This window comes from Pararge aegeria, chromosome 9 (assembly GCF_905163445.1).
Source record: "Pararge aegeria chromosome 9, ilParAegt1.1, whole genome shotgun sequence".
In the NCBI taxonomy this organism is placed as follows: Eukaryota; Metazoa; Arthropoda; class Insecta; order Lepidoptera; family Nymphalidae; genus Pararge; species Pararge aegeria.
Window position 1 is genome coordinate 5,879,542 of NC_053188.1, and position 27,395 is coordinate 5,906,936.

The 27,395-nt window shown below is 34.0% G+C and overlaps 1 protein-coding gene across 1 annotated transcript; it reads right to left on the bottom strand.

Annotated features, from left to right (window-relative positions):
* Nucleotides 1-6,125: 6,125 nt before the first annotated feature.
* Nucleotides 6,126-26,044, bottom strand: LOC120626616 (serine protease nudel). Its single transcript, XM_039894232.1, has 26 exons — nucleotides 25,905-26,044; nucleotides 24,604-24,676; nucleotides 22,924-23,037; nucleotides 22,207-22,845; nucleotides 22,066-22,123; nucleotides 21,650-21,763; nucleotides 21,292-21,545; nucleotides 20,176-20,333; nucleotides 19,394-19,521; nucleotides 18,588-18,768; nucleotides 16,774-17,093; nucleotides 16,057-16,355; nucleotides 15,713-15,828; nucleotides 15,453-15,612; nucleotides 14,251-15,340; nucleotides 13,949-14,118; nucleotides 12,998-13,111; nucleotides 12,739-12,916; nucleotides 12,213-12,638; nucleotides 11,935-12,123; nucleotides 11,614-11,761; nucleotides 10,837-10,990; nucleotides 9,880-10,077; nucleotides 8,752-8,983; nucleotides 7,577-7,708; nucleotides 6,126-6,522 (listed from the first exon to the last, which is right to left on the bottom strand). The coding sequence occupies exons 2-26, from the start codon at nucleotides 24,674-24,676 to the stop codon at nucleotides 6,213-6,215; spliced, it is 5,955 nt and encodes a 1,984-aa protein (XP_039750166.1). The 5' UTR covers nucleotides 25,905-26,044; the 3' UTR covers nucleotides 6,126-6,212.
* Nucleotides 26,045-27,395: the final 1,351 nt, after the last annotated feature.

Sequence of the window (27,395 nt, forward strand, 5' to 3'; positions counted from 1 at the left end):
TCCCGAACCTGGGGCGTTAATGGTTGAGGAGTTCTACCGACACTTCACCGTCAGTAGTTTTATTGTGACGAGCATAAATTGCTTACGAACATTATGCCATAATCGAATCTCAGCCCATGCAAAACGTATTATTGTGTAGTTCCCATGGCGATTCGTGGTCTTCGTTCCCTCGATTTCTCTAGGATCCCTTTAACAGATCTTCATGAAAATGTCACCATTTCAAACAAAAAATATTTTTTTAATTAAAGGTAACAAACATAAAAAAATCAACCAAATTGATGACCTCCTCCTTTTTGGCTGGCATATTTTTTTAGATTATAAAACGACAAATCCGAATTTGATGAAGTTTATATGGAACCAATTTGAAAGTAGTTTATTATCCTTATCAATAAAAATAAAAGACTAAATAATGAATAAGATTTGCGAGTTGAAAGACCGTCGTCCGTTGTGTTATCCCATAACTTAAAAAATAAATGCCTTAAGCAAACCCCCATCCCCCTCCACCTCTACTTTTAGGGTCATGTCGCAATAAGCATTAAATTTACTAAAAGTCCCGTTAATTACGAGAATTACTGAAATACTTCATTCACAACAAGCAAATGATTAAAAGCGTAAAATTATCAAAATGAGTTGAAAGCAGATTCTGTAATTCCATTTTATTAACGCACTTAGCCGTTTTTAAGTCTTTGCTTGTTAGCGATAATTTATCACTTTAGCATCAAATCCCGTTACGTTGTAAACATTATCTTGCGTGTTGCTCCGAAATTCAACACCACTCCATTCATAACAATGAAGCTAAAGAATACTTCGCCTGTATAGAAGCTATAAATACAGAAGCCGTCAGAATCTGATAATAATACATTCACAAATTAAAAAGAATATTTACAACCGGTATAATCAGTTCGGATAATTTGAATTTAGGATTCACGAAATTGGTCAATGGATTGGTTAACAGATATTTATCCTACTTACTGTACGCAGTATACTTTTTCTGACAAATTTTCATATTTATAGCTACAGTTGCCTGAGCAGTTGTTAGGGCGACAAAACGGAGTAGGTACAACAACTGGTTAGTTTATTTACACGCTAGCTTTGAATTAGCTCTTCTGTCCAGGCTAGATTCTTAGATATGTTTTCAGGTTCTAACACTGCTCCGAAAGTAAAGTAATCAATTTTTTTTTGTAATAGTATATATATATAGTATTCTCCATGTTTTCCCAATAAGTAAAGTATAACCTTTTTTAATACATTTAGCGTTATGTTTAATTAAAAAAATGTTTATTTTTTTAAATTTTATTTCATATTTCGTAGACTACAAAAATTTTTTTTTTATCCGCGTTGTTTTATAGTCTGGATAAAATAATAGGTCTCTTGTAATACAAATTATATCTATATTTTATCCTTAAATATACCTACCTATTATTTTATCCTTGAATATTCAAGCTCGTTTACAACATTTAGTTCATCAGATTAATCGATACCATACAGGTATTATATTATTATAGAGACCCCGGGTCAAGAATGTAACCTCTACGAGATCTCTTAAGCATAATGAGCTATTATGATTCATACTACTTTACTTCCATACAATCGAAATGGAATGCCAAATTAACATAATGAACATTTTGAGATAAAACAAACGTTTAGAGACTGGCTCTGAGTAAGGCCCTTATCACACAAGCACGTGTAAACGTTTCAACTACGATTATGTTGTAAATTATAAATAAACAATGGATGAAGAAGCATTGGCTATAATTTTCGTCAACCAGACAAATCTGTGTGGTATTCTGTCAAAGAAAAATATACTTACTACCACAAAAATCACACTGTACATCCAGTTTCGTTCCGATATCAAATCATTCACAGAGAAGCAGAGATGTTGACTTCTAAGGCGCAATTGCAATAACATGGTAATAGATTTTACAGATCGAAATGAAGAGAGCGAAACGTGCGTAGAGTAGAGAGTGAGTAGTAACGTTTGAAATACCTGTGTGATATTTTTAATTACGGTGTTTTTTTTTTTTAAATAAACCACATGGATTTGCTTTGCTTTGTACTTACAATGCTTGTATCATTACGTGAACTGACTGCAAATGATCGTGGTTCTATTCATGTATTAATACAATACAAGCTTTTACAAGGTACTGTGTCTATAGCACTACCGTGTTGTCAACATAACGAACACAGTAATAGCCATGGCTATGTAAAGTGTACCAACTAAGTTGTGATTAGCCCGAAGAGTCTTGCATCAAGTCGCGTAGTGGTCTGCAAATTATCGGCCAATCACATAACTTGGTTTGGCCGTACGTTGAACCGCCGTGTAAACGATCGCCGCCGTACAGACAGAACCTTGAATGTGTGAAAAGCGTCTAAACGTGTATCCATAATTCCGTACACAGTCGTAAATTGCAGTAAAAAAGACAAGCAAGTGTGCAAAATAAGTGTGTTAAAAAAATTGATTGCTTTATTAAGAAAACCATAAAATGGTAGATAGTGTTTTATTGATATTATTTCATAGAGTCTCGAACAATATATAATGCATTGGGCAACGTTTCTCAAAGATTTTTGGATTTCGACCGCTGAGTTATGAGTTTTTCAATTTATTTGTATTTTATTGTCGTTATAGAATCTACGTTTTTGTTATAAGTTAAAATTATTATTTTTTTTTTTCACTACAATAGTTTTGAGTCCATTTTATAATCTTCTGTTTAAAAATAAAGGTCATATATACCTAAATCTTAGAGTCTTTACGTCTTGGGGGGTGCAATCCCGAGTTTGAGAAACAATGTGAGAGGCCACTTAACTTGACATTAATACATTGTTATAAAAATATGTTGTATCTACTAACTTTTAAGACATTTTATGACTAAGTAAATTTAATAAGTAGGTATCTAACCGTGTTGATTTTCAGCCCACGTTAGTACACATTAAGCTCAAATGGTGTTTGATGTATAATTAAAGCCGTGTACAGACTACTTGAAGTTGTAATACTTTTAAAAAGTGCACTTATCATCCTAGAAACTTATATTTAACTACATGAGTGCCTAATTATTTGTTTCTATGTTGGAATTATACTAAAACGTCTCTTGATGCCTTATTATGTTAAGCTGATCTTACACAGCCAAAATCCGTTTGAGGTTATTATTCTATAAGATTTTAGTATTCCAAAACGGCGCTGATGCCAGTGTATCGGTAAATCCATTTTTAAGCAAGTATTTGCATAATATTATTATTGAACCCCCGACGCAAAAACCTAAACTATTTTGATTATGTTTTTTTTATTTGAAAGGTGAATTAGAGAAGGGGAACGTGAAGGGGAGTGTTCTCAGCTATGTGGTATAAAAATCGGTCTAATGTGGTCGCCGCCACAAAATGGCGAGTTACCTTTATACTCGTATTTTTTCACAACTGCCTTCACATTGGTATCAAATTAAAGAGTTTGACTAGTACTATACTATACACTGTGACAAATTAAAAAGATAACATCCAAAATGGACGCTACAAAAAATGGCAATTACATTTTTTTCATAAAATTGGTGTCAAATGATAGGACTTGTGTCTGAAAGAATGAAAGGAATCGCACTATAAAATACACTATGACAAATTTCAAATCTAAGATGGCTGCCACAAGGAAATATTGACTTTTGATTTAACTACGGGCTCAATGTTGGTATCAAATTAAACCGCCGGACAACTAAATAATGTACACTTTTTCGAAAGTTGGGGTTTTTTATTTATTATTATTTATTAATTATTTGAATTCAATAATCAATTGAATTACTATAAGGTATCATAAATTTCGCCCTATTTCCATACCAACTAGTAAACATCATAATATATGGATGCGTTGACAGAGTAAATTAATCTCAAACAACCTTAAACCTACAATGAATAACAAATAACTTAGTGTGATTAACCCTATTAACACAATGATTAATATTACAATGACAGAAAAAAATATTCAACAACATAGAGATTTCTGTCCAATGTGGAAAATGACATCACGTGTCGGATATTAATGGTGCAAAAAAGTGAAGACCACAGGGTGTGTTGATGTTGAGTCATTGTTAATTATGTAGAAATACATTCGCTTCCTAATTTATAAAAATAATGATCGCGTAAATGGAAATCGTTGAACGCGATAACATTGGCACTTTTACGGATATCCTCATTTCTGTTTTAACCGCATTGAAATTTTTTCAAGAATAGCTCTTCTTCATTTCTTTTTTATTACAAGAATTGACGGACCAAGCAGATGGCCCATCTGATGATAAGTGGAAAATCATTGCCTGCAAACAGAGGAGGCTAAGCAAGGAACACGCTCTGTGTTCATCAACTGGAGCCATCAAGCTCATGTCTCTGTTATTTCATCGACAACTGTACCCTTAAGATCGGAAAAATCTTGCTGCTTGTTGGTACAAATAAGCACGGGGGTAGTACTTTCCCTGTTAAGCTATGTCACAAAAAGCTTAACTGGAATTAAAACATTCGTACATGTATAATTATACTGTGCGGTTAAGTACCCGTTGAAGAGCTATATTATACTGCTCTAGTTGTTACCATTTAGGAGTTTAAATAGAAAAATATGTTAATTAAAAGAGAACATGAATATTATTACCAGCAACCAGTATGTTCTCGCCTTTATACAAAATAATTTAAAAAAGATAAAGTAAATCGACGCCATAGAGTCTGTTCCGAATAAATACAATTATTTTTTTAACGTGATTAATAATGAACATTATGTAAATATAGATACAGTAGCAAAAAATCAAATTACTTTTAAAGTATTGGATCAACGTGCGATGAAGTCGTTTATAGCTCTGCGAAAGTAACATCGTTAAATAAGTCGTGAATATGATCCATAATCCATGTTAGTTATTCCGTGAAGTTACTACCACCGAATTTTAACTTAAAAATATGTACATTCGTCATCATCATGTCAAGCAATGGACGTCAGCTGCTGGACCTATGTCCAGCCTAAAAACACCTACCATAGTCTTGACTGACGTAGACTATTCTTGCGATTCTCTTGATGCCACTTCGTCGGGGTTTTACCAACGCTGTGACTTGTAACTAAAAATTAGTCCATTACATACAGTAGAACTTTAAAAAATTGGCACATTTCGTTTTAATATTACGAAATGAAGACAAGACAAGTCCCAAATATTACGAATGTAGTAAGATGTATTAAAATTATTTTCCTGGTATAAGATTATGGAGTTATATCCTAGATATGAGTGATCAGCTGTCCTGTACCCCTGGTTTTAGCCACTCGCGTCAAAACCAAGGTAACAATAGATAATATTGATATACCTCAACTTTCTTTTCAATTGTCTTCCTGTCCTCCTTTATTACGATACCTATGCCAATCAACAAAATAATAAAGTTTAGCTACTTTATATGTAAGAAAGCGAAAATTGAATTTATGAATGCTGGTTTACTTGTTCCCCGCAACTTAATTCGCCTTTGATATGGATTATCTAAAATCCGTCAGGAGCAATCTATTTTGTCGGATTAAAAGGTGTCCAAAATCCTTGCATCCCTCGATGCAATCAATCTCTTACTTGGATAAAAGGAGATACTTTGCGGACTTGCATAATATACAAAGATCATCAAAGCTTATATGCTATAATTCTCAAAAATCAGGCAAATCTGCTCGGTTACATCACAATAAGGTATAGGTACCTAATTTCATTTTTTTTATCATCACACTACTCAATTCTTTTACGTACGTTTGCTCTGACACTAAAATATTCTCAGAAGTTTTACAATGCACAATGGCAAATCAACATTAACGTTCAATTTTATCGGAAACCTTTTATTAGTTTTGTCTTGTGAAAAGGTAATAAAGTTGAAATGAAAATGAATGAAGCTAACAATATATTATAATAGACTATTAAAACACTTTCCTTTAGCGCCATCTTACAACATGTTAGCAAATCATTTCGTTGTAAGGTTCGTCAACTTAAAACTAACAACGCGATTCTAAAAAGTTCTACTAGATGGCGCTGTTTGTTAATAAGTTTATGAAAAAAAGTCTAACAATAGTACTCAGAATTCAGAACAACTTCAGTAGGTATATATATTTTTCACAAACATATTTTAAGGTAGGCAAATTAAATAAACAGAATGATGAATAACTATTTATTATGTTTAAAATCTCACTGCAAGAAACACACAAATAACTTCATACCAAACTATACTTAAACATACTATAGGCATTCTATAAAAACTGGATAGCAATTCTCATTTTCCTCAACAACTGTTCTAGCCATAGGCGCGTTACTGTTTCTCAGCTTAACTTTTGTGTTGTTGTTGAGAACTATATCGGAAAATGTATCAACAACAATTTTTCTATGTTGCTGAGGTATTTCCAAAGACGGCAGTTGCTTTGCATGCCCTGTGATAAAACCAACCTCTCGGCAAATGGCCTCCAATTTCAACTTGGTGTGATTCTGGGTAGAATAACATTTCGAGTGCCAGACTCCGTGCGACCGAATTGTCACTTCTCCCGTACCGTGCCTAAAATAAAATATATACAAGGGTGAAATTAATATATGAATTATGTTAATTACTATAAATAAATTTGAAGAATTGAAGCGTTCAAATCACATTGGGCAGGAGCTCGACAACCCAATCGGGGGGCCGAATTCGAATCCCAACACGCACCACTGAGTTATGTGCGTTTTAAGTAATTAAAATATCACTTGCTTCCACGGCTAAAGAAACATCCTTAGGAAACCTGCATGCCTGAGAGTTCTACATAATGTTCTCAAAGGTGTGTGGAGTCAACCAATCCGCAATAGGCCAGCGTGGTGGACTACCATTCTCACTGCGGGAGGAGACCCGTGCTCTGTAGTGGGCCGGTGATGATGATGGCGATGACTCTAAATAAAGATATTGAAGCTACTATGTAACAACTATAGTTGCAGAAAATCTTAATCATCATTATCAACCCATTAGCAGTGAACAACAAAAACCCAGAGACAAAATGAGAAGGGTTGAGGCCGTAGTCCACCTGGCTGGTAAATTGCAGATTGTTAGACCTCACACACCCTTGAGAAAATTACAGAGAACTCTCAGACATAGCTGGTTTACTCAGGATGTTTATCCTTCACCGCTAAGCGAGTGATATTTAATTGCTTGAACTACGCTCATAAAAGTTGGTAGAGCGTGCCTTTGATCGTACTCCCCCAAGTAAGGCTGAAGTCCTAACCACGAGGCCATAATCCCTAAGCACTTTCTTAATTTTGTTTAATTAGAGTTCAAAGCTTTATATCTCACTTCTTACGACAGAAGAAGCCTTTGATTGATAGACAAAGCAGATGGCATGATGGTAAGTGGAAAACCATCGACTATAACCAGAGCAACAATTCACAGGGCATGCAAGGAGCACGTCCTGCAACATGCCGACCTGTGTCCTCAATTTGAGGCGTACCTTCATGTGCCTGTAACTACACCGGCAACGCCCTTCAGACCGGAACACAGTATTGCAGCATTACAGCACAACATTGTATTCCCCGGACGAGCTCTGTCACAAGAAGCTCTACTCCTAAAAAAATTCAAAATAACTTACGGAGTTCCTATTGGTGCACTAAGACCAATGCAATTCTTTTCATCTTCGCCATTTGGACAATCACGGACACCATCACACACCATATCTAAAGCAACACAATAGTCTTCTGTTTGTGTAGAGGATCCTGTACACCTGTGAATGAAATAAAGTGCAGTTCCTGTCAATCTATTACCGCTTTAAAATACGCAGCAAGTTACAAGCACGGCTTTTATAGAAAGGAGAATACTTTCCTCCGACTAGGAATACAATTAACGTGTCCATCTGCCAAAGGATTGCAACAGAAAATAGAAGATTACTCCCATTTATTATTTCTCAATGTTCGGCAAGTTGATAAAGCAATGGGGGAAGGTAATATATTGTTCTTTCCCCGGGGAGAAAAATGTCCCCTGCCTATGCTAGCAGTACGATATACCCTGATAAAAACTATTGCGCAACGCTTTGTGCATACGGCGCTCTATATTATTAGGTATTACATTTGTGAGTTTTTATATGTATTTTCACAGGAATAACCTCTTAACTCTAACTTAGAAAACATGTTTTCCCAGACTATTCTCATAAGGAAGTGCACCTTCTCAATTTGCCTCATATCGTTATTTTAACTTATATTAAACGCAATTGTAGGCTTTTTTGTTACGCTTTCAAGCCTTCAATAGAAAACCGATTATTACGGAATTTTTACATACACGTTGTCATAGTACAGAAAAAGACACAGGGTAGGGTCACACCCTTTGTCCAGAAAAAAAATAATCCAGCTTCTATATTATATTTATAGCATTGCGATCAGCAATACGCGAGATAAGCGTTGTATATGATTTTATTTTATTTATTTATTACGTTACGACATTTAGTTAAAGTTAGTGACACCGCAGAAGAAGAGATGTTTTATTTTTTCTTAAATAGGTACAATTCTATCTTCTATGAAAAATACATTTTCTACATATAACATGAGATAATGAGATAAGTGCAACAAGTAAACCTAAGTAACACAGTAAATTTTTCAATGGCGCGGAAGCGGTCCATGATCATGTTAGTCCTCAAGTCGCAGGCTATATCTGTGCAAAATTTTGGCATCCAAACAAATCCAAACATATTAACATTTTCGCTTTTGTATTATTACTATGGTATAGAGAATGTATAATTCATCAAGTTAGAGTGAGAGATCGGGTCATACTAACTTAAAACCCCTTTTCGCATGACATTTACAGAACATCGGATCTTCATCACTTCGGTCATGGCAGTGCAGGATTCCGTCACAAAGCCTCGACGGCATCACACGCCTGAGGTAGTCTGAGCATTTAGTGTGGCCCGGCTCATCCGTGCCGTCTCCACAATCGTCATGACCATCTTTGAAGAGCTCTTTTAGAATGCAGCGGCCATTGTTGCATTTTAATTGGCCAACTGGACATTCTGAAAGGAAAAGCGCAATTTGAAATCATAAAACATCGAATATGGCAGACGCTGCTGGGCACCGGCCTTTTCTTTCGAAAGAGATTTGCCCTTAGAACATAGATGTTTCTTGTGGGTTGACGGGCTTTAACGATCAAATAAAGCTCTCCAAGGCTCGGGGATGGACAGCACTAATATCCAACCTCCGGACTTGTCTCAATTATTTGTCACATGTTATATATATATAAACTACAATACTCACTTAAGGCTAAGCGATACTGAATACTTTAAAAACAAAATCAAACGCAGACGAAGTCGCGGGCAACAGCTAGTATATATATATATAACATGTGACTGTCAATTAATTAAAGACAAATAATTTGCAATAAAATAAAATTGCGACTATAATTAAAGATCTAAGCTATCCTATCTCTTAAGTTGGACCAGACTGCTCACGGTGTGCCAATTTAATTTAAAATCGTTTAAGTAGTTTAGGAGTCCATCGCGGACAAACATCGTGACAGGAGATTTATATATATTAAGATATAAAGATATACCAAAAATAGTAAGGTATTATGTTTTTGACAAAAAACCAGATTGGAGTTAGGAAATTTGCGTCATCCACCACTGTGCTCCGAAGAGCTTTCGGTCCCAGTTACTATAAATTACATGGGTAACAATCTTTAATGTCCACCTTAACGATTGCTACGTGCATTTAGAACAGTTGAAGGTTTTATGTAATTTGCTTTATGGGAAAGGAGACTTTAGACAACACATAAAAAAATAATTTGCTGAGGATATTGATGTATTTTTATGGGAACCTTATTATCTTTGGTTTGAATGAAAGATAATATCGCAAATCTGACTAGATATAAAAATATATAGTAGCATATTGTATGTTTTAAAGAATTTCTTACCACATCCACGGTTGAGAGGATCAAGGGCACATAGATCATTTTTTTTTCGACATGCGTCTTTTGATTCATCTGCAGCATCTTCACAGTCGGTTACTCCATCACAGACATTTCGCAATTCTATACACATGCCTCGTTGACATCTTGTACCTTGACATTCATCAAGTAGATTTTCATCTACAGAATATATCAATGGCTTTTCTGTAAATAAAATGGGTTGTTATTCTCCCTAAAACATTATTTTCTCAATGAACCTAGCAGTTCCTGAAACACTAAGTTATCTTACTAACGTAAGCACTTTCCGTGCAGAAACAGCTAAGTTTTTATTTCCGACTAGTAAGGTGAAACTAGCGATAAAGTAGGATTTTTTAGCTTAATATAGTAATAATATAGTGTTTTTGATATCCATAAGGGATATCAAAAACACTACGGAGCACTAAAGTCGCGGGCATCGGCTAGTATTAAACTCTTTTATGTAATGATTAAATTGGTACGCCAAAACAGGGTATTCACATGCTATTTTGCATTACAACTTATAAGGTAATAAATAGTACAAAGATGAATATTGCTTGATAAATTAATTGAAATTGAATAAAAGGATGAAAAGTCCTCGATGGGTATGCACAGAACTTGGACAAACTTATCTCGTATCTAATTGGATAGTGTACCTTAATAAAGATAGCGCAATGGGCACTTCTGTTCCAATGAAATTTTGCTTTTGGTGATCCAAAATTGTATTATTTAGTTTATTATGCAGTATATTTCTCACCTTCCTTCCAGTGAGTGGAAATTCTTGTACAAGATGTGGGCAGATGCATTATTAGCCCGCGGCTTTCAAACAACTTCTATTAGGGCAAAACTTTGCTTGCTAATGCATTGAAGCTTAACATCCTATACAGAAAGTTATCCAGACTTGCCCTAGCTTAATATATTGCGGCTGTAAAATAGAATAGTGTATACCTTCATAGTATTTAATTTCATGTTTGAGATTTCCAATATCTGTTCCAACTATTCGATTACTACAATCGTTATGTTGAATAAATGAAGCGGCTGGATACCAGCCTTGTTTTGTATGGCAACTAATTATTCCAGACCATTGAGGCTCAACACCCGGCTATAAAAATAAAAATGAGAAAACAATTTTAGTTCTACCTTTATTTCTATTGAATATTATAAGCGGTTAGGATTTGGGCCTCAGTTTTAGGGACTTAGTTTTATCCCCAGCAAAACCCTCTAACTTTTCGAAAAGATGTAATTTAAGCAAATAAATATCATGTGAATTCTACTCATTATTCCCGTGCCATGTAGTAATAAGTTAATAATAAATGTATGTATGGTAATATACCATAATTATTTAGCCCCTACATTAACTACTATCCCTTTTATAACTTTTGGGGAAATATAATTTTATAGTTTGCTTGTAGTAAAGGTATGTTAAATAATGAATAAACTTCTATTGTATTCCACAAAAAGAAAAGGAAATAGAAAAATAGGCGTATGGCTTACAATAATTAACATAGCCTTCTGATCTTTTCCAGAAAAACAATGCCTTTTCTAGACACACTACAGAAGCTATGTAAACGTAATAACAGATTTCAAAATTAAACACTGACAAAGATTTCTACGTTTGACATCGACTATTTTGAAACGTGTGAGTTCAGAATGTAATTTCATTATAGAAGAAACAGAGTAAACACGAAATAATATTAGTCAATTTGAAATTAATTGTGAACTTACATTACACATACTATCATTCCCTTCTTGACGGATAAAACATCGGTTGTGTAGATCGCAGTCATCTGTTTCCTTTAGTAAGACATTGAATGTTTTATTTTTAGTCTGTCCAACAGCTACGCATATTGTATTTTTCGTATCCTCAGAAAATCTACAAATCAATTTATAGTAAATTCATACAACAATTAGTAAAATAAAGTTAAATATTGCAATTTAAGTGAAGTTTGCGTTATCGCTATGTTGTATGGTTTTAATGCTATTCTATTCACCTTTAATAATTAAATATCCTTCAAATTTAGTCAAATAAAATACTTTTTTACTTACGAGGACGTAACAACCATTGGTTTTACCATAACAGTGTATACTGCAGGCTCTTTTAAGTGCAGAAGAATAACTCTACTTCGGTATAAGTCTTTTTTTGCATCAATTTGATATACTTGTTCATAAGGACCTATCGTAGAATGTAATGTCTTGTGTGATCCAAGTAAAACAGAAATATAGTGGTGGCTCAAACTGAAACCAAATTTATATTTTATCGTTTTAATATTTATTTATTAAATTTATCAATTTACCTCCTAGAAATAAAAAGATTAACAACTCACTTGTAACTTTGAAGACAGTTATGACTTATTAAAACCCAGGACAAATCTACCAGAACACCTGTACACATAAATTTTCCATCAACGTACAACTTTGCTACCCAAGGCCACATAAAGGTTGAAATTTCTTCCATATTTTTACTTGTGCGAAGATCTTGAGTAGGATTAAAATGTGTGAACAAAGAATGGTCACAAAAAACGTACAGGGTCATACAAGTTCTTGTTATATTAGGTACACATTCTTCTTTTATAATTTCAGGTTTTTCAATAATAATATTTCTCAGTGAATGATTATTATTTTCACTTTGAAAAGAAAAGTGCACGGGAATTTTGACATCAATATCTCGTTTATTCTTTTTATTATCACCGACATTATTAACCAGGTTATCTTGCATATTTATGTACTTCATTAAATACCTATTAGCCGAACTGAAAATTTACATGATTTTATATTAATTGTTACCAAAATAGTTAAAATACTAAAATTATAATTTTTATTTGTATTTGATTTATTTAATTCTTATGTTACCTGAAACCTAAATATCGGCAAATATGAATAGCAGTTTCCTCTTGCGTTTCAATTTGCATATCTTTTTCACATACTATTTGCCAATTATTTTCATGCTTTTTTGTTATAAATCCTTCCAAATTGACTTCTGGTCTTCCATTTAAATCATTTATTATATTTCTGCCATTTGATAAGGTAACTAAAATCGATTCTTTAATGTATTAAAGATATTGAAGATACGTAATAAGCCCAAAGGGTTAGTTAGCAATGTTTTACTTACAACAATCCAATTCATCCTCTCCTAGTGGACATTGCGGTATTCCATCACATATATATTTTGTATCTAAGCAAATTTGACTTCGTTTACATAGAAACTGGTTTTCCTCACAAGAAACTGAATAAAAAAAATATAGGTTTACATAGCGCCTTCTTTTGACCGTAGTTAAAATGCTAAGTACGAGACCAATGATGCTAGTAGTTAAAATGTTCGATTAAGGCTAAAGTTACTGATTGTCGGTTAAGCTTTTAATTGCCGGTGACTAGGTTAGGTTTTTTTTTCATAAATTCTTATTACTAGCTATTTTTTGCTGTTGCTATCCACAAGCACATTAAACCTGCGACCCCGATTATTACTATGAACATTAAATGTCATAATAATGTTTAAAGCTCACCAAAATTCCAATGAATGTTAGTGGGCTTGTAACATTATTATCATTATAGCAGCGAGAAGGATCTAATCTCTATATGCCTCTGTTTTGTTTGTGAACAGCCTGCCTTCTCAATCGAGTTCCTTTCTGTAAGAATTTAGTTGCACTCTGGTGGTTGACACAATCTTTTTGAAAAATTACTCAAACTGGCCTCGGACTAGAAATAAGGTTAGATCTTTTTACATTAAGATCATCATGATCTTAATGTAAAAAGTTAAGTTTAATTCGTCAGATATTATAAAACGACATTTACGAAACCAAATTCCATAATATTATGTTAATCGTATTGGTTGAAAATAAACTGTTACTGATTTAAAGATATAATAATTGTTTGTATGGGAGTCTACCCTCTATCCTGTGTTTGAAAAATAACTAAAAATCGGCTCATATTTGTTGATGTCTAAAAATAAAACATGCCTTGACGACTTCTTTGACGAACACCGTAGTTAGAAAATAAGTGTAAGTTAACTAAATGCTACAGGCTCCAGTAAATCAGGAAATATTTATTTTCAATAACTACTTACAACAATCAATTTCATCTTGCCCTTGGGCGCAGTCAATGTTTCCATCGCATATAAGTTTGCTGTCATATGTTGTTAAATAGTCTAAGCATGTACAATCCAATTCATCAGTTCCATCTTCACAATCCGGTTTATGATCACAACGGGTAGTAAACGGCACGATTTGGTAAATACTGTAATTGCAAACGAAATTTAAAAGCGATTGTATATTATATGAATCGTTTTAAAGATACTCTAACAACCAAATATAAAAGAGCTAAGTTTCTTTAGGAAAGATAATTAAATTATTTAAAAAAATCACATACCGCCTACATTGAAATTCGATTGGTGTTAAGTGTTTCTTCCTTATTTTTGCCGGTTGGAGCTCTAATACTGCTATATCTTCTATTTCACTAATACTTCCCTTAGAGACGAGAGAGTTGGTGTTGTCAGAATTACTCTCTGAATGTTTTGTTTCAGATTCCTCGCGATCGTTTTTATTTTTTGTATCTACATTCTTTATATCATTATTTATAACACTAGACTGTGGCAAAAGTTCAACTATTAAATTATCTGACTCTTGAACTAATTTACTTTTGTCACTTTCTTCATTTTTTGTATCATGCTCTAGATAATCTTGACGTTCATAACTAACAGTTGTTGTTTTTTGATTATCAGTTTGTACAAGTGCTGGCAAAGTGGTTGTTGAAAGCGTATAATCTTCATTATTGTCTTTTTTATTCAGTGTATTTGAATCTGTGTCTAAGATGGATGACAAAGATTGCAACGTATACTTTGTGGTATCTATTTTAAATTCCAGTTGTTCCGGCTCTTCGTTAATTGGGTCTGAAGTTACTAATTCATCAACGACTTCTTGTTTACCAATTTCCTGTGAATAATCTAGGTTTGGAATTTCTATAGTAGACGCATACATCATATCATTAGCACTTGTATCTAAATCAGTTACTGGTTTTAATATTCTACGTGTTAATGTCACGTTATGATCATCAATGCCATATTGAGTTGTGCTTTCAATATTTGTATAATTTTTGTAACTAGGCTCACTTGACTCGGAAATCAATTCATCTACCAAAGTTGTAACAAGTATCTTAGATGTTGTTACTTTGTCATCGTCTTCTGTGCTATTTTCGATGGATAATGAATTATTAATGATTTCCTTTGATTTATTACCGTTTGAATTTTCATTAATTTCCCTCGTCAATGGATTTGGAATCGAAATTTTTTCGTTTGATTCTAATAACGTATTTATGTCACAGTTAAGTTCATCTTCTCCATCAAGGCAGTCTATTATTTTATCGCACATTCTTTTTTTAGGTAAGCATTTTAAAATTCCTGAATCACATCTAAAGCCTGGACATTCTTGCTTTGGCTGTATTATAGGTAATCTTTTTGAAGCTGGGGGTTTAACAAATAATTAAATTTTTGCATCAGTCTATTTAAATCAGAGTTGGATGTTAGATATGGGTATTAAATAAATTAAAGTAAATATGAAATAACGTGAACTTACTTATATGATACTTTATCCAAGGTACAAATAAACTGACTCTTGTATATACGCCGGGCTCATCTTTTCTACCACATCCATCGCCATGGCTTACTATACCTGCCACATACCACTGTTGGGTATTCATAGGATTTCTACACAATAACGGACCACCACTATCACCCTAAAATAAAAAGAAAATCTTACTATAAACCTAACAGTTTTAATTTGATTTGATTGAAAACAAAATAATTGATTATTTAAGGGTTCAGAAGAAATTTTACTTGACAAGCATCTTTTCCTCCTGCCATGAATCCTGCACATATTTCTTTGCCCGATTGATCTTCTTCGTGTTTACAATTCTCCCAGATAGGAATTTCAACTTCACGCATATGATCAGCTGAAAACAGTTTTTCATTGTTCTTTAAAATAATGGTATTATATTATGCAAATATTATATTTTTTTAAACTGGTAATCTTAAATAATTTGCTTCAAATAATTTCAATGTTATAGAGCGTAGTTAAAAGGAATTTGTTACTTTTAGTTATTGTAAATGCTTAAAGTTCCGAATATATTAGTGAATATTTATAAGTGTTAATATATTATCCATAGAGTAAATTTACTTACGGTCAGGACCCCGCTCTTCGGTTGCTCCCCACCCCACAGCTGTACAAATAGTTCCAGCTGGTGGCCCCCACATCCAATCACTGCCAGCCACTTCAGGACTAGGCAGACAAATTGGTCTAGCCCATCGACTAAACTGTATTCCAGGTTTAACTCTTAATAGAGAAAGATCGTTTTTCATACTCTCTTGGTTATAATTCTGATTAACAATAACATGAGTGATACGATAGTTTTGCTCTTGAGGCGAAAATGAAAAGCGGCGAAGCATACCAACTTGCACTTCATAGTAGTGTTGCCAAAATCTTAAAAAAAAGTAAAATGTGTACAAAGTTTACCAAGGTTATTTGAGCTACAAAGGTTCGGCGATTCTGCATAATTTTTAAGGAATATTTTTATTTGCCTGTTGAAATGGTGATGTGCTACCAGTGGGTAGGAGCTCGACTTTACTTTCGGTGGACTGATTTAGAATCCCAGGACGTACCTCATATTTTTTTTTGTTTTCTGCGTTTTAAGTTATTAAAATATCACTTGCTTCAACGATGCAGGAAAACATCGTGACGAAAAAACCTGCATGTCTGAGAGTTCTACATAATGTTCTCTTAGGTATGTGAAGCCCACCAATCTGTACTTGGCAAGCGTGATGACTACGGCCCTATGCCCATCTCACTGTTGGCGGAGCCTCAGCCTGTCGATATGATGATTTTTATTTAAAATACTTACTTATTAACACAATGCGCTGCAGTCATAATCCAATTTTGGTTGATAATAACTCCTCCGCAATGAAACATTCCATCTCGGTACAATGCAACTGTCCATGGCCAAGCAGTTGGTTGACTTGGCTTACCGCCGACAACCCTACCTTCTGCCCGTTTCCTTCTGCTTTCATCAAATTTGGCTGAATTCAAGTATTTGAAAAGCATATCTGATTTAATATTTTGATTTGGTACGTATCTTTTTGCTCGACCTCCATAAAACATGGCGCGATATGGAAAAAGGAATCTTTTATTCCTACCAAAGAGACGACTTTCTATTGCAGCATCCTGTGAAAATGTAACCATATTTTAACATTTTATTTCTAACACACGTTGTCAATCAAATTTATTAGTTGCTTTGTTAGCGCATGTAAGAAAGACAAACAAACACAGTTTCGCATGTATAATATCAGTTAGAATATAAGTATGGATAAAATGATATTGCTAAAACACCCGACGACAAAGTGAAAAACTCAATTAGGAGAAAACTTAAAAGGAAACAGTGTTATTATAGCTAGCAAGCTATACACAGGCATCGCTAAACACTCTACGAGTTCAGTATAATGATGGTTTCAGAATTCTGTTGGGCTTACTACGTTATTGTAGTGCATCTGAAATGTTCGCGAGGGCTCATCCAGATGACATTTTGCCATCAAAAGAAAACGCATAGCATCCTTGATGAACATAACGTGGGTAAGCAGTAACGGCATTCTGAAGGCATTAATTAGATACGACTTTCTAAATGACAAGCTAGACAGGATAATTTTGAAAGCACTGCGGATTTTTTTTTTTGGTTTTTTTTCATTCGGTATCGGTAATAGAACATATTTCCACAAAATTTTTCATATATATATTTTTTTTACCATGTCCGAGCATAAAATTATCATGGCTACTCATAATAGGTATGTACCTAAATAAATAATAGCCCACTACCAACTTAGGCTGCATCATCACTTACCACCAGGTGAGATTGGAGTCATGGGCTAACTTGTAGTGGATTAAAAAAAAAATCATCATAATGTGTGGCATGTATAGGAAAGTAATGGGTTTTCAATTTTAATTGTTTAAGTTATTATTATGCTTTATTTTATGTAAATACCGCTGCGATGATAGGACCGAGTGCGAGAACGTTGATCGCAAGTTAACAGCTGAGAGCTATTGTAGGGTGACCATAATTATCTTTTCCGGGGACTAATCTTTTGTAAACGTTAATTTCTGTATCGTTAAATAAAACAAAAATATATATATATATTATGTTCATGAATTTGGTTCACGTATGACGTATTAAAATATCCGCACTGAAAATTTAATATCCATATTAAAATCCTTGTAGGGCTGCCTGGAGGTAGAAATTCTAATTTGTAATAAACTAGTAATAATAGAACATTTTATATATTTAGTATTCGTATCTCATGTATTTTTTTTTATTTAGTTTTTGATTATTACTGTTTTTAATTATTCTGGTATTTAATAGTGTAGATGGGTCACAGTTAATAAATAAATAATTATAGTGTTCCAGCAACTAAAAATTTGGCGCTAGTTTAGCCCTACGGCTAAGTTTAGCAATACAAAGGGACAATAGCGCCCATAAGTGAACAGTTAGACGGCCTATATCTATTGTTAATATTAATTTTAGTTTGTATTTATTATTTTCCTAGAAAAAAATATTTTTCGTTAGTTTATAAATAAATGTATAATATACAAGAAAAAAAAAAAAATTAATGTCAATCGAAAAAAGCAAAAATAATGTCAATCGAAAAAAGCGACTATTAAAATAGTTACCTCTTTTATCAGTTGCGAAGATGTAAGCATTCTTGTTCCACATAATAAGTCAGGACATGTGACATACACTGCAGAGGAGTTAAGACACTCGTTGGTTGTATGTACCAACCCTCCGGGTGCGGTGCTTATATAGTTAACCTTAATAAGGGGATCGATTGGCAAAACTTGAATGAATGGTGGCCTGGAACGATATATATATATTTTTAATAAGTAAATAATATAAATATACTATGACAATACACACATCGCCATCTAGCCCCAAAGTAAGGGTAGCTATCACTAGCTATGGGTACTAGTATGACTTATGAATAAATACTTATAATATACATATAAACACCTAGACACTGAAAAACATTCATATTTATCACATAAACATTTTCTAGTATCAATTTTTTCCAGGAATGGCAACATTAAAACATTAACGGAAATGGCGAGATGTTCTATCTATTTGTAATTCAAAATGGCGCGAAGGGACGCGAGGACGCATCGTCGGAAATTAAAGTTATATCAGAGATTCAGCTTTACGCGAGAATCTACTCGAGTTTTGAAATTTACGAACTATATTATAAACTGTGTACGGATTATGGTTTATTGGGCCAAGAATTGGGAGGTGTTGGGTTTTTGCTGTTTGCAATTCTGAGTGCCAGTCCAACCTTAGGAAATTGATTGTGACTGGCTGATCGTGCTCTCCGACTAACTAGGGTGCGCGTTCGGTTTTACTTATAAGTTTCAAAGACAGTACATGAAGTGTTATTCCGGCTATAATTGAAACGTTGTTAAATTATTTATTTTTGCAGAAATCTTACCGTATTATCAGTCCCGTTTCACGACGACAAGCATCGTGAGCCCACATGTAGGGGTTGTTACAAACTGCATACCAGTTTCCTTTGTAATTTCTATGAAGAAAACCTTCAGTGTTGGACACTGCAAATAGCTGAAAAATCGAAACAAATTAACCACTCAATCTATTTAACTGAAATTAAGAGATTATCCTGGATGTGTTAACATGGGCTTTTTACCTCGGAATGTTCCATGGTCCCCCAGAGTTTAAAAATCTCTTTTATTTTAAAATTAATACAACAAAAACCACGTGCCGCTAACACAGAATTTAGAACGTACAGAAACCGTGTCCTTAACTAATATTGCAGCATCAAAAACCACTCCACTTTAGTACTGTTTCTCGAACAAGAGGTTAGTTATTTCATTCCATTTAGTAATTGTAAGTAATTATTTCACCTCTAATGTTCTAAAAGTTTAACACAAAATGGGAAAATTTAAAAAGTTTGTGAACTAGCAACTTCCGCGGTTGTAAATTGAGATAGATGTATGGTGGGCATTTTCACTGGTTGGACCCAATGCTCTGCATGCAATAATGGCTGAATGAGGATTCTTTATGTTCTTAACTCTGTGGCAGCTAGCGTTCCGGTTTGATGTCGCGTAGAAACCAATTTTGGGTATGGGTTTAATATAATTGCCATACCCCTAACAAGTTAGCCCGTTTCCATCTTAGACTGCATCATTATTTACCATCACTTGAAATTTCAGTCAAGGACTAACTTGTAGTGTAATAAAAAATAAACAATCTTACGGGTTTCTTATGTAGACTAGGCGCTAGCATACTACATTCAATTTCATCTTTGTGATTTGGACAGTCAGCTATGTTATTACAGCGTTGTTCCTTAGAATAACATGTACTTCGTGCGTTCATGTTGACATCTTCACAACTAAATGCATTCTCACTGCAACCTGCAAAAAAAGCTCTCGTAATACAACTCAAGTTGATAAGTTAAATTTCTCGAGCAGTGTTAGTCACTTCACTCAGTTATATTGTTAGATATTGCGTTTTTGTAACTATATAACTTTCTTCATACTATCGACATTTATTTTTATGAGCGATCTTTGTATTAGAATATTGGATAGGCACATTTTCAATCGATTTATGTGTACATAGTGAGGCTTAAAATTAAAAATATATATAAAATATATAATATTTGTTTATTGTTCAATAAAACATAGGTACAATTTACATTACATCTGCACAATAGGTATAACTTATATTAATGTTAAAATTAACACGGATATACAGAAATCAACTGTCCCTAAGCTAGGTATAAACCTGTGTTATAGGCGACAGTGCTCTCCTTATAAATATGGCTCGTTTAAAACAAAAAGAAAAAAAATAAAGATATCAATTCGCAGGTAACGCTGGTAATCATATTTGTACTAGGTTCCATGTTTTGAACGTTTTATACATATGTGTGTGTGTGTGTGTGTGTGTGTGTGTGTGTTTTCACGATTTTTACATTTATTTCCATTTAGTGGCACAGAACCATTATATGACGTCTTATTATATATAGCAGTGTTAGCAAATCTGCCTTTTTTATGTACATTTGGTTAAAGTTAAAAAGATTTTTCGTTCAGACTGATAAAAATTATGCATAATCTGAGGTATAAGTTATAGTTTTTTTCATCAAAATGACAGGAACCCAGATAAAAAAGGAAGGTAATATAAAATGGCAGAAAAAATAGAGACACAGAAGAGTACCGACAAATTAGGGATAGGGAATAGATTAGGGACAGATAAGTTCAGATAGCTTGATGTTTGAGTTTATAATGTGCTATGTTGTAATTAGAGATACTAAAACTATTAACCGTTGTAATATATGAACATGGGGTTTCTTTTATTTATTATAAAAGTACGTACCATTACATCCCATTTCATCTTCACCAAAAGGACAATCAAAATAGCCATCACATATCCTAGATACATCTACTCTTGATTTACAAGTACATCGTGCTTCGTCACTGACATCACTACAATCAACCTTTCCATCACACCAGTCTTTTTCATCAACGCAGGAACTGCCGTCACTACAGGATATCATGCCAACTGGGCATTCAACTTCATTAACAGAAGTATTTGAAAATGCATCTTTTGACGTACTGTCCTTATTATGTCTGGAATTTAAATACTTTATCTTGCATTTAACTGCTTAACAGATGGCACATTTATTAATTAAAGATTCAAATATAAAATCAAACAATATTGTTGTATAACTTACTTGGGTTCTACAAAGTGCATTGCAATTTCAACATCTTGAGGGTGCAGTTTATGTTTGTGTGCATCGACTTCACGATCCTGATTATATGGGGAGAAATAACTTGATGGAACATGCCTAAAATAAATAAAAATTAGTTAACAATATAGGATTGTAAATAATGCTAATATTATAGCATTATTTTCATCATCATCTCTTTAACCGATTGTGACAGGTCTTTGTAGGGAGTTCCAACATCCACGGTTCTGAGCCGCTTATTTCCAGCGGCCCCTAGTGACTTGTTTGTTGTCGTCTGACCACCTCGTCGGGAGTCGACCAACGCTGCGATTAAACCGGTGCGGGGCGCCATTCCAGTACCTTCGGACCCCAACGTAAATCAGTTATCCAAGTTATGTCCCATACATTTATTGCCTACTAACCTAGAAGTGTACGGAGATACTTGTGATTGATAGTCTAACTGCGGATTGTCGTATACACCTGTAAATAATATAAGGTTCCACATTATTATACGAAATAAACATAACCAAACATTCGAGTACTACGTAATGTTCAATTCATACCTTCTAATTCAGGGAAACTTTGTCGCATGAGACGTGCTAATAAACAGGTATCTGTCAACTGAGAATTACGTGATTCACGTGGAAACTTATCTGAATGTGTGTGGATTATTTGGTGTGGAAACCCGAAAGAGTTCATGAGATCTCTTTCCTTTTTTCCGCTGTTCATAGGTTTCGCAACATTAAAAGTAGTTTCTCGTTTGGATACATCTGAAGGGTTCTTATCTGCTTTCGTTTTAATATATCTTTCTAGAGCATTTTTTATACTGGAGTCGTATTTTTTATTATCAATATGATTTGAAAAATTGTTTTCTGTGAGCAATTTTATTTTCATAACTAGTTCCTTGCAAGCATCTTTATGACTTTCGTCATTACACAAAACATCGTGTTCTGATATCATTTTACGCAGCCTTTGTATTTCATTATCTTTAAATTTGTCATTTTTTGTTACTTGATTTGTTTTTTTATCTGCACTATATTTAGGCAGTGACATAGTTTCTCGTTTTTTTCGTTTCCTTGATATCGAATTGAATGTTTTATTATTGAATTGCAAAAATATTTCCATTTTGTCTTGTAATATTGTCATATTTTGTCCTTCACGGAATCCTGACACAACAAAAATATCTGTATTGTGGATTTTATCTACAAAAAGACAAAAACTATGATTTTTTTCATATAAATATAATTTTTAAAGTTCAAACCAAGGAAGATCATACTTACCATCATTTTCTAGTAGCCTTAATATCAAGATATAGAATCCAACAATGAATAAAATTAAAATTACTATTGCTAGCACTTTTTGTAAAACAGGATACCATTTAAGGCTAGTTTTACCTGAAATTTCAAACAATGTTTTTGTTAAAACTCCTTAAACAATATGTTTCCAATGAAAACCTACGCTTCAGCTTGGCGCAGCTAATGTGTGATCTGGTTTCGAAGACTTAAAGATTTTCCAAACACGCGGGAGACATTCTAGTACAGTGTGTTTGAAGCGTCATTCTCATCTTCCGACGGGACAGCAAATCCAACATAACCAGAAAAAGAGTAGGTACAGGCCCGACAGTTTGATGTGCTCAAGGCATGGAGCGAATAGAATTTATTTATAGAAAAACCTAATACTTTCATCCAGTACGCTTTAGTAGAACGGATTCAAAACTAGATTGACAAGGCAGCCTTCTGTTTAGTTTTTGCGGGATAAACAGGATACATTATTATATGTATTTAACATTGGACTAAATACTTTTTACTGTAAGTTATTATTTAGCAGGTTCTACAGGTCCTACAGGTATGGGGGTATAAGGATAGGGATTAATATTATAAGCGGTGCTTCTTCCGTTTTTATATCCCATTCGCTACGGGGATTTATTTATTTTTTATTAAAGTAAAGAAAACATCATTATCAAACAAGAAAGTTTTAATGGAATATTAATAAACTTCAGTAGGTCGGACCGAAGTTAATAAGTTAAAACTAAGACGCCACGTCCGGCTTAAGATATTAGTTTTTGTAAAAGTATACGAGATAAAAGATATTGCAGGCGTAATAGTTTGATAATAAATCTGTGTTACAGACGGTAAATTACAGTTAGGTTAGGTTAGGTTAGTTTAGGCTAGGTTTTATGTAAACTAAAGTCATATCGAAGTTAGCGTTAATCTGCCATATTATAATCAGGGCAAACATTATAATTTAACAACTCTATACTATGACGAAACGTGCGTTACTCCAAAGTTATTATTTGATTTGACATGTTACAGAATGTATTATGTTCTTATTGTTTGAATTATGAAGTATGTCATTAATCTTCATCATCTACAGGGCGAGGATCTCCTCTAAGAAAACAAAGAAAACAAAATGCTGGCTAAGTGCAGATTGGCGGACAAGGTACACATGTCTTTGAGAACATTATGGACAATTCTCAGGCATGCAGGTTTCTACACGATGTTTTCCTTCACCGTAAAAAAATTCAAAAATTCAAAATTCAAAATTCATTTATTTCAAGTAGGCCTAATATAAGCACTTTTGAAACGTCAAGTTTGCCTGTGTGTAGTGACTCTACCACCGGTTCGGAAGGCAGATTCTACCGAGAAGAAGCCGGCAAGAAACTCAGCAGTTGCTCTTTCCCAATATCAATAATTTACATTTTACATTTTAAAATTCATTTTTCTATCTTGTGAGCGATGAAAGCGGAGACGGATGTTTCCAAGCAACCTTGTCATTAAGAAATTCATTATTGTATAGTAACCTCGCTGCAATAAATGTGTTTTAACACATTCTTTTAAAGCAAGAAATATTTAATTGTTTAAAACGCACGTAACTCTGAAACGTTAAAGGAAAGTGAGATTGAACACACAAGGCTATGACCGCTTGTGATAAGTCAAAAGTTACTAATATTAATAAAATACCATTATTCGTCTCGGCTAGGTCCATGGGGAGGAGACCAACTGCTTTCTTTTCGTCAGGACTCGGAGCCATCATCTAATTAACAAATTAATAAAGAGACATATTTTATTACGAACTTGGACACGAATTTGAATACGAACAAGTCTAATCTGTATTCCTAAAGGTGGGCATTATGTGGCAGTTTTCGTGTTATATAAAGGGTTAAATAAAAATTACCAGGAAATACTCTATCTTGTGGTTCCTATCATCAAAACTAACAACTTTGGTTCTACGAGTTTTCAAAATTCAGTATTAATTTATTTCGTACCAAAATAATAATAAATCAAGTTGTTTTTGTAAAGTGGCATACAAAGAAACAAAATACATGTGATTAGACAACGTCACGTAGTTTGGTCAGTGTCCGCACGATAGAGTCGTGGTTTGCTCGCTGTTGCCGATGTTAGTTAACACTGGGTTAACAAGTAGGGCATTCATTTCTTAAATATAGTTCAACGGGTTCATACCACGATAATATTTTTGGATTTTGACCCAGTTGCATGGATCGTGGTCGCGACGGGTCTCATTAACCACGAAAATCTTAGTTTAAAATCTTTTATTGGAGTAGGTATTAATATTTTACAAACTATCGACTTAAAAAAAGTTGTTAGTTTTAATGTAAAAAAATAACAAGCCGAGAGCTTTCTGATATTTGTATTTCACCCTGTATATATTTATTCAAGTACCAATGAGCCCTTGACTGCAATCTTATCTGATCGTAAGTAATGATGCAGTCTAAAATGTTAGCAAGTTAACTAGTAAGGGGTATGGCAGTTAAAAGAACCCCTATCAAGTTCCTAAGCAACATCATACCGGAACGCTTAACCGCATCGCGGCACGTCTTTGTCAGTACGGTACTAACTAACCGCGACCGAAGCCTCCCACCAGACCAGGGTTCTTTTTAAACTATAAATTCTCAAATTGCGCCTGACGGGGATCGCGGATCCTTGACCTCCGCTCATAAACTCCATTGCTTACCGCTGCCTCAGGGGGGTCGTCATTTTTTTGATAAATGCATCAACATCGCTTAATAGAGTCCCAAAAATACCTATTGATTAATATTAATGCAACAACTTAAGACATACCGGGATATTAAATAAGTGTGAACGATTTTTGATCTTATAAAATCACAAGTTTACGTTTCCAGTGCTGCATCTGGATCGAACATAATAGTGTTAAGTTCTCTTTTCTTCTCTATTAATATAGCTCAATGACGTTTTTTGATATTTAAATACGACACAGCTTAGAAAAAAAGTTTCGTACTTACATTTTTACCTTGGTTTTAGACACGTACTTAAACACATTCACCAAAAAAAGCTCATAGTAATGGTTTAAGTTTATATTGAAAAAATAAAAAATTAAGAACTGTCTCACTCCATGACTTTGAGGCTACTGTTGGTTATTGCTACGTCCAATATTCAGGTTGCAATTTTGCTTATGAAGACTTTTGCAAACTGCTGACAGGTTCCTATTGTTTTGTTTGTGCAACGTTATTATGTATATAATATCGAACATATAAATTATTATACTGACCGAGATAAAATATGGTGTATAAGCAATCCATATGTTATATAGAAATTAATAACATCCTTAGTATGCCTGCAAAACTGGAAGTAATGAAGAATCGTCAATGGATTGGCTTAAAATATTCAGCTAACGCTATATTTCACTACAAAAGTATTTTTAAACCACGACTCAAAAACGACGGGATGTCATAAGTTTGATGTGTATGTGTGGTGCGTGCTTGCGTGGGTCTTTGTGTGCGTGTGATTATGAACGTGTGTGTGTGTGTGTGAGAGTGTGTTGTGTGTTGTTCGAGTGCGTGTGCGCGCGGGTGAGTGTGCGCGCGTGGGAGTGTGCGTGCGTGTGTATGTATGTGCGTGCGTGTATTTTTTATGCTTCGTGTCAATCTACAACAATATTTTTATTAAAATAACTATCGTCTCAATTCACACACTCAAGAACATGATTAAAGAACTTATTTTCTGTTTCCCTTTTATTTTTGTTTGAAAGGTGAATTATTCGGGAGTGTTCTTAGTAATAAAGTTATTAAAATTTATACATATCATTTTATGACTTGACTAATTACAGAATGGGTTTTGGTCTAATTGGTTGAATTTAGAAGTAGGTCCTTAGGATCTCAATTGTATAAGTCGTCATCATCATCATTGCCAACCCATTAACGGTCCACATCAGGGCGAGGATCTCCTTTCAGAAAAAGAAAGGCTCAGGCCGTATTCCAACACGCTGGCTACGTGTAGATTGGTGGACTAGGTTCACATGCCTTTGAGAGCATTATTGAGAACTCTGAGGCATGCAGGTATTCTCAAGAAGTTTTCGTTCACCGTTAAAGCATGTGATATTTAATTGTTTAAATTAAAAATTGCACATACCTCCGAAAAGTTACAGGGTGCCATAATTCAGTCTCGGAAGGGTAGCCGAAACTTTAATCCTTATCTTTACTAATATCGTAAATACGAAAGTGCGTGCGTTTATCTTATGGTTTGTCTGCCATCCTTTAAACCCTAACTAAGTTAACAATTTAATTGATTATTGGCGTTGAGTTGAAAGGACGGAGAGTTACATACTCCTCTTTTTATGCTAAGAAAACCAGCGGTTTTTTTTTATATAGTTGCCCCAAAGTAAGCGTAGCTTGTGGTATGGGTACTAAGATGACTGATGAATATTTTTATGAATAATACACATAAATACCATACAAATAAACACTCATACACTGAAAAACATTCATTTTCATTGC